Here is a 9,303-nt window from a genome sequence, read left to right on the forward strand (position 1 = left end):
TCTTAGACCATACTTGACAAAATGTACCTGACCCTTAGCTGAAATAATTGTACACTTCTGCATAGTCCAATTACTAGTCCTAAGGTAGGTGAGGTCGTATGTATGTACCTAGGAAAGAGATGGCAGCTACTTTTCAATTATCTTACAGAGAATCCAGCAGAGAAATCACTAAAGAGACACCTGCTCCTTCTATTGATTATCAGTATATTATCTCTTAGTATTGTTAAAACAAGATTTATAGGATGCAGCTGCTCAAATTTCCCAAGCATGGAATTTCCTACTTTATCTCATAGATCAACAAGACACCATCCTATAAAACAGTAAAAGAAGGGTTTACCACATGCTACTTACTGCTCTCTAAGCAAAGTTACAAGTGACAAGAGTTTTAAATTATGCTACATGTGGCTCAGTATATTTTAATTTTGTTTCAAAATTACTGTTTGTTTTTTAACTTATGTCTTATGGTATTCAGCTAAAAACTAAGAATAATGGAGTAAAGATCATGGTTATTACCCTCGAGCAGTTCACATTTTAGTGGGGCTGCCAGATAAGTTAACACTAACTACAATACAGAATCACTATAAAAGTCATTAAGGAGTCAGAGAAGAAAAACCTGAGAAAGCGTAGAGTCAGTGAACAACTTAACTTTAGCTGAATCTCAAAAAATAAGTATGAATTAGCCAAGTTAAAAAATAAAACAGTATACTGGCAAAAGTGTCAGCAGATACAGAGGCACAGAGTTGAGTGAGCATGAACTTAGGAAAACTGTAAAGTTGAAATTGCTGAAATGTAGATAAAGTGGAGGTGGAGGTGTGGGTGACGAGGCAAGGCCCATAACATGAAGAACATTATGAACCATGTTAAGGAGTTTAGATTTTAACCTTGATGTTACCAGGGCTCCCCACACCCCAACAAATAACGTAGTAAGTCTTAGAAGAACCACTCTAGCCACAAGATAGAAGATGGATTGAAGACTGAAATAAGGAGAAACCAGTAATATTTTATAGTTTTAATTCAAAATAGAAATAATGAGAGCTTGAACTAAGTCAAGGCCTGCTAAATGGAAAAGAGGAACCAACCAAAGAGGCACTGAGAAGATAGAATCATTAGCTGTTAATGATCAACAGGAGTAATCGGGGAGAAAAGAAAGAACCTAGAAAAATTAACATTAAAATTTGAAAAAAAAATAGAAAAAAAAAGAAAGAAAGAATCTAGAATAATTCCAAAACTTAAAGTTTATCAGAGACTAATAAGGAATTTTTAAAAACAGACCAGGACTACTGGAAAAAATTATGAGCTCAGACACTAAAAACTTCAGATACCAGAGACTGTCTAGGTAGAAATGTTCAAAAAAGTACTGGGTTATGACTCAAGGACATCAACAACAAAAAACAAAGAATTAAAAAGAAAAGAAAAATAAACAAACAAAAGTGACCGGCAGTGTTGAAAGCCAAAAGATTGGGAGAAAGCTCATCTTAGAGAGATAAATCACCCATATCTCTAAAGATTTCCTTCTGGTAGTCATCAGAATCAGAATATGGATAGTGGTCTATGGACACAAATAAGAAAGTACATATGAGAAAAGCAACAAGCAAAGGATGGAAAGTACAGTATATAAACATTTAAAGATGTTTAGAATGAGGACTCAGCTCTGATTTGTTTTACCTTGCGCAAATTCCTATCTAAGAGGTCTAGGGAGTCATGTCCTACAAACCAATAAATTCTCATCAGAAGAGTTTTATTTAACCCTATATATCATGGTTTACTTTCCAGTCGGACTCTGGCATAACATTATGAGACAAGGAAGAAAATCAAAATGTTTTACCCAAAAATATATTTCCTTGCCATACCTTGAAATTGCCCTGCAAAGTCTCTTGTGGGAAAAATCCACATTCTATAGAGAATACCCTTTTCCCTTTGTTTTCCTTTCTTTCCAGATCCAGGATATAATCAAGTAAGAGCCACACACCTTTTTAGGTCTGGTAAGAAGCATTTTACAACCTGCTGTCTCTCTGAAGTCTGCTATCTGAGAGTTTCCTCTGCACAATAAAACTTGGTCTCCACAATCCCTTAACCTAACCTAAACATTTCCTTTGATGCCTGGTCTTCATGTAAACTCAACAAATTGTCAACCAGAAAATGTTTAAATTTACCTATAGCCTGGAAGCTCCCACTTTGAGTTGTGCCGCTTTGAAAGAAACCAATGTATTTCTTATGTGTATTTGATTAATGTCTCATGACTCCCTGAAATACATAAAACCAAGCTGTACCCCAACCACCTTGGGCACCTGTTCTCAGGACCTCCTGAGGGCTGTGTCACGGGCCATGGTCACTCATATTTGGCTCAGAATAAATCTCTTAAAATATTTTACAGAGTTTGACTCTTTTCGTCAACAAGAAGCATAAAAACATTTAAAGAAGACCATGAAGGACTCCTTGGAGAGGGGGAGAAAATGATGCTCTGATTCAGCATTTAACAAATGTTGGCTGGGCGCGGTGGCTCACGCCTGTAATCCCAGCACTTTGGGAGGCCAAGGTGGGTGGATCACGAGGTCAAGAGATCGAGACCATCTTGGTCAACATGGTGAAACCCCGTCTCTACTAAAAATACAAAAAGTTAGCTGGGCATGGTGGCGCGTGCCTGTAATCCCAGCTACTCAGGAGGCTGAGGCAGGAGAATTGCCTGGACCCAGGAGGCGGAGGTTGCGGTGAGCCGATATTGCGCCATTGCACTCCAGCCTGGGTAACAAGAGCGAAACTCCGTCTCAAAAAAAAAAAAACAAAAAACAAATGTTTATTAGGTCCCAACCACATGCCAGCCACTCTTCCAAGACAGTAGTTGGAAAAAGAACCAGGAGAAAATGATGTTACATTTTGGAAAGAGGTGTTTCCAAGAAGAAGGGGGTCAGTTTTGTCAAAATTAAGAATTGCAAAGTGTCATAAGTGGTCATTGTTAGCTATCTATGACTATTACTGGGGGAATTAGTGCTTATAGTAGCTCAAATCCATTAAAATAAAGACATAGAATAAGCTGCAAGAATAGTGATATCAGATGCTGTGAAGCAGTATAATTCAAAATTTCAAACACTGACAGAAGACAAATTTGTACTCCACCCCAAGAAACCTAAACCAACCCTTATCTGATGCGTTACATAACAGAATAATAGGATCCTGGCATTTGCTTCAAAATACATAGTGTAGGTATGGGGGAAATTCAGGTTAAGAAAAACCAGCATTTGGATGGTATCAAGCTCCAGAAATCAGAATAGAAAAAGTAGAAAGCAAATTTGATGTATTTATTTAAAGTTTTGTCTAAGTCACTAACTGCAAACCAAATGAGGAGGGCAAATTATCATTCTTATTTTGAAATGGGAGTCTTGCTCTGTTGCCCAGGCTGGAGTGCAGTGGCAGGATCTCCGCTCACTGCAACTCCACCTCCCAGTTTCAAGCAATTCTCCTGCCTCAACCTCCTGAGTAGCTGGGATTACAGGCGCACACCACAATACCAGGCTAATTTTTTTTCTATTTTTAGTAGAGAAGGGGTTTCACCATGTTGGTTGACCAGGCTGATCCTGAAATCCTGACCTCAAATGATCCTCCGCCTCGGCCTCCCAAAGGGATTCTCCTGCCTCAACCGGCTGTAAATAAGTAATTATTTACAGCCGCCACCATGCCCGGCTGTAAATCATTATTTAAATTATCCTTCCCACTCCACTGGTCAAAAATATAGCTTTCCTTTACAAAATGTGGAGAAAAGGGGCTCCCCTGAAGTGTCTTAAAAAAGAAGATGAGGATGGTCAGAAACATCTGAGAGAAAAAAAAACGGAACTATCTTCAAATAATACTGCAAAATAAAAATAAAAATTAAATCTTAGTAAATAAATGTCTCCAGTTAATGGGAGGAAAGGTGTGAGGCAGACAGGATTAAAAAGCAAAGAGACAGCAAGAGGTCCGGGCACAGGATTTGGAGACTCAGAGTCAACAGAGCCAGGAAATCAAAACCCTAGACCTAAACTTACAATCAAAAGTAGGATGCAGACAACTATTGTATCATCAAAAGTCCTAGCCATATGCTCACCAGGCTCGTGAAATGAGACAAGTGATGCCATTAGTCTCACCTGTAACATAAAACGATATGTTTTCCCCGACCACTTCATGTTTTGTTACACTTGCAAAATGGTGGTACTCCGCTCTATGTTTAACTCACAAGCACACAGAAGCGGAGTGGGCTGAAGATGGGACGCCTGTCACAGGAGGTGGGCCTCTCCCTGCAACTTACCTGTCGCCTGCTGCTTCAGGAAAGGTACCTGGTAGGATCCAGGACCCACATGGGCCTCAGTGCTGCCACCTTCAGCCAATTTGAGCAGGCGGGGAGCCCGGTCATACATGGCGCTCGGGGTCGTGGGGGCGCTGGGGAAGGGCAGGTGAGGAAAACGATAAAAAACAAGGCGGCTAGAGGAGGTGTGGAGAAAAAGGAAGCGAACACCACACTGAGGAGGCCGGGACACAGCTTCCGTAAAGAGAGAAAATAGCGTTGGGGTTGTCTCCCCGCCCGCTCATTGGTAGCAGATTTCCTCAAATGGATTTCTAGCCCTGTGGTAAAGTAGAGGGGTGAGCGACTAGAGAGTAAGCATCTCACAAAATCATCAGTTTGCACTCCACGAAAACCGAGGATTCGGGATGAAGATTCCCGCCCGGTGCTTCCGGCCGCCACTCCGCCCACTTCTGTCCGCCCGGAAGCCCGGGGAGGAGGCGGGCCCCGTCTCTGGGGAGCGCAGTGGCCGAGCCCTCAGAGCATGCGCACCGAGCCGCGAGCTTTTCCCAGCTGGCTCCAGTCGGAGCCTTGAGCGCCTCAAACGAGGCGGGACCAAGCCTTGGAGCCCTTTTGACTCGGGTAAGTACTTAGGTCCCGAACTTTTTTAAGAACTGAAGAACCCTAGAAAACGCGTTAGGAAGGTGAGGACTAACTTGACCTTGATTTGTTTCCCGACTCAACAAAACCTAGGAAAGAAAAAAGCAGTAGCATGAAGCGGAGAGCTTGAGTTCCACAAGCGCTCCGCGGCTCCCGCAGCTCCGCTCGTACTCACAGAGAAAAAGCACCTCTGATCTTGTCCCGTAGGTAGTCCAAACTGCTGAGACAAACCCAAGGGTCAGGGCGGTGACGAGAAATGGGAACCCAGAGAAAAAAATCACAAGATATGGGTAAAAAAGGGAAAAAAAGAAATGGGGCACCCGGGGAGGGAGACGAAAAGCTCACAACTGAAGTCGTGCACGTGACTCAAAGCAGCCGCTTTTGTCGGATGCCACACAACCACAATATTGATTCATCTCTGTTTATAAAGCAAAGCGAGGGTACTGAAAAAGCCCAGTCCACCCCCAGTAAACCAGTGGGTCTCAACCTTTGGGCAAAAGAAACCTAGCTTGTCCTTGGGGCTTAAGGAATCTATGTCAGAATCCACCTCTGCTTCTCTCCGGCTGATTTTTCCAGCAAGAATTCTGTCCAGATTCTAAATATCCTCAAAGGCTTAGACAAATCCTACCTTGACCATACCTTGCCTCCAAATGATCTACAGTACTTTAATTTTTCCCTATTCAAAGATTTTATAGTTTTCATACTCTGTAGTACATACACGATTTGCCACTCAATTCTGCGCAACATTTACTGTGGCTTAATTGTGCCCATATATGTTGGGACACTCTCCTTGCAAGGCTATATACTTCTCAAGGATGTATCTGTAATACCTTTTTTTCTGTTCAATAGCTAGCTAAATTATTTGTTCACTTAAAAAACTCGGATTTGTTTATACTATAAGTTCCATATCCTGCTAAGTTATGAGGATACAAAGGCATAAGAAAGTCCCTGTCCTCAGGTGTTCTCTCTCTAATGGGAAAGAGATGTATAATCCAAAATGAGAGTTGACAAAGATTTTTTTTTTTTAATGGTAGGAAAACGAATATTGCAGTATTTTGGAAACCTCTCACCAACTTCAATTCTCCCTGGATCTGGGAGAAACCCTCACAATTCTCTCAATGTTATTTTAACCTTATTTTCGAACCTGTCACCTATACCCATTCAGAAGATCTAGATTTTTACCATGATATATTAGAAAGAGTCACAGAGATTAATGAGAAAATTCATATTCTCTGCATAATAATCTAGTGGTGCTTCTAAATTAGCCCTCTATTGCACATTCCTTAAGGATATCATTTGCCCTTGATGATCCAAACAAGGATGTCAACCCAAACCGCAAACTCAGGTGTAGGCCATGGTTGCTGTAGGCACTGATGCAGACTTCCATGCCCTGTCTGGCCATTCTGTCTGCAGCAGCCTACATTACTCTTTGCTTGGATATACATATTTATTGGAGACTGGAGATGGAAGTGGTAAAGCAGGCTTTATATACTTTCTGTCTGATTTTATTTTCAGCCATTGAACCTCACTTAATTTAGACAAAGGGAGTTTTTTGTAGCATCCCTCCTAGCTCATTTGCAGACCTCTAAGGGAGAGTTTCTGACTGAGTACCAGCTGGGAATACACTGGTTCTTTACCTTGCCTGCCTCCTGGATGAATGCTTTTTCCTCAAAGACTTAGCAGAGAAGGGTAGTTGATCAATGGCAGGAGTCCAGTGTTTCTGGGTCTTCTTGTCAGATCCTATCTAAATATCACATCATTGAAGTGCAACCTACATATTCATAATTTGGTAATACTTGGGCTCTCAAAATTTTTCATTCCTAACAAAAAAAAAAAAAAATCTTTCTTTTAAAAGTTTCTACTATGAGGCCAGGCGCAGTGGTTTACACCTGTAATCCTTAATCCTAGCACTTTGGGAGGCTGAGGCAGGAGGATTGCTTGAGGCCAGAAGTTCAAGACCAGCCTGGGCAACATAGAAAGATTTCCCTTGCACGCACACACACACACACACACACACAATTAAAAATTAGCCAAGCAGGAGTTTGAGATTACAGTGAGCTATGATGGTGCCACTGTACTCCAGCCTAGAAGACAAAGCAAGACCTATCTTAAAAGAAAATTATTTTAGTATAACAATTTCTATTTCTTTAGTCAATGTGGCCACTTTCTCTATATTTCCCAGCTATTATTTCCTCCTTATGGTTTAGTAATGAGAATGGTGCACAGCATTTCAAGATTGGAAGATATTTTTTAATGAGAAAAATAAATCATTTTCATTATTTCTCATGGTAAATATTTATTCGACAGTCTGGAATTAGAATGCTGCTAAAAAATTAACATGTTAACACAGAATTATAATTACATATAAATATGAAATAATTTGGTTCAGCATTTCTCAATTCCTGCAAAACAGTTTTAATGCTAATTAAGCACACTATATCACCACTTTACTGTATTAGTAATTCCATAATGGAAACTAAGTTTGAGCTAAGATCAATTTAAGTTCAAAATTTGTGTTCTTTCCATTTCTCTCTGCTGGATTATACCAGAATAAACTTCAAAATGAAGCTTGAACAAGAACAAGGTTCAAGAAATCAAACTAATTCATTATTGAATATGTTGCCTGCAATGAAGAACAGAAAAAGGACATTAGGTTAAAAACTAAAGAAATCCAAATAAAGTATGGAATTCAGTTAATAACAATGTATTAATATTGCTTCGTTATTTCTTCCTATTTGCTAATTCCATCTGCACATACACACACACACAAATTGTTTTTGAATACAGGATCTTGCTTTGTCTTCCAGGCTGAAATACCATTGCACCGTCATAGTTCACTGTAATCTCAAACTCCTGCCTGCTATAGGAGCAAATAGCAGAAATTATCTATGGGTTATAGATTGGGTATCTCCCTGTACTTTATAATTTTTCTGAAAATCTAAAACTTTTCTGAAATAAAATTTTACTTTAAAAACAGGCATGAATACTAGAAGAAAATTAATTTCAGTGGTATTTGAGATATTCCATATCATAGATAAAGAAAGAATTCCTTCCATTTTATTCGTGAATGTATATAACTTTAATGCTAAAACATGTTCAAAAATCTACCAAAAAAGAACAGTACAATCAATCTCTACCATAAATATGTATCTAACAAATAAAATGAAACTGTAGCAAACAGAATCTAGCAATGCTTTTATAGGATAATATATTGACACCAAATTGGTAAATTCTGTAATTGCTTGGATAATTCGGTTTTAGAAAACCACTACGTAACCTTCTACATTAATTATCAGAGAAAACAATGTATGTTCATATCAATAGATGAAGAAAAGACAGTTGAGTGATCCTCCTACCTAGGCATCCCAAAGTATAAAAAAAAGAAAAGGCATTTGATAAAATTAAAGGGCTATTTCTAATGATAGTTCTACATTTTATGGAAATCGAGGAATGCTATTATAATATAATAAAAAGTACCTTGAAAATTAAAATCAGTAAATATTATCCCAAACAGCAAATACTTATAAAATTAAAAACAAATAGAAATGCCTCTATCATAATTATTATTATCTAATAATGGTGTGTCAGGCTTGCTTCGGGAGTACATACACTAAAATAATGGTGTGTCTATTGAATACAACAAAATTAAGTGAAAAAATGATATTAATTGGAAAGCAAGATATAAAAATATCTCTTTTTGCCTATGATGTAATTGGATACCAAAATAGTACAGGAAAATGTAATAAATTACCCTAGAATTACAAGAGAATTAAGTGCAGTGACCATATTCAAGTTAAATACATCAAAATCAGTAGTTTTTATCTATTCTAACAATTACCTAAAAAGGAAATTGGAAAAAAATTATTTTCAATAAAGGCAAAAATAATGACAGAATTATGCAAAGGAAAGGCATAGAATCTAAACAAAGAATATATGAACAAATGGAAAGACATCAAAGTTCAATAGAAAAACAATATTAAAGTATTAATTCTCCACAAATTAATATATTATCTTTTATAATTCCAATTAGAATCCATCTGATTTTTTTGATATAATAATGTGGGAGAATAGAGAGTATGAAAAAGAAAAATGAGCTGGGCGCAGTGGCTCACGCCTGTAATCCCAGCACTTTGGGAGGCCGAGGAGGGTGGATCGTGAGGTCAAGAGATCAAGACCATCCTGGTCAAATGGTGAAACCCCGTCTCCGCTAAAAATACAAAAATTAGCTGGGCATGTTGGCGCATGCCTGTAGTCCCAGCTACTCGGGAGACTAAGGCAGGAGAATTGCCTGAACCCAGGAGGCGGAGGTTGCGGTGAGCCGAGATCGCGCCATTGCACTCCAGCCTGGGTAACAAGAGCGAAACTCCATCTCAAAAAAAAAAAAGAAAGAA

The 9,303-nt window shown here is 38.9% G+C and overlaps 1 protein-coding gene across 9 annotated transcripts in view; it reads right to left on the bottom strand.

The window, feature by feature from the left end:
* Positions 1-4,722, bottom strand: part of STPG2 (sperm tail PG-rich repeat containing 2) — a 671,193-nt gene extending 666,471 nt beyond the window's left edge. For 8 of the 9 annotated variants that reach the window (XM_074396474.1, XM_074396472.1, XM_074396473.1 and 5 more), the window contains exon 1: positions 4,280-4,722. In XM_074396474.1, the coding sequence (XP_074252575.1) occupies positions 4,280-4,388 (109 nt within the window). In that variant the 5' untranslated portion in view covers positions 4,389-4,722. The remainder of the gene's footprint in view (positions 1-4,279) is intronic. The other variant, XM_074396480.1, reaches the window with a different exon arrangement.
* Between the last annotated feature and the right edge of the window lie 4,581 nt (positions 4,723-9,303).

The sequence above is a fragment of the Saimiri boliviensis genome, chromosome 3 (assembly GCF_048565385.1).
Source record: "Saimiri boliviensis isolate mSaiBol1 chromosome 3, mSaiBol1.pri, whole genome shotgun sequence".
Lineage (NCBI taxonomy): Eukaryota > Metazoa > Chordata > Mammalia > Primates > Cebidae > Saimiri > Saimiri boliviensis.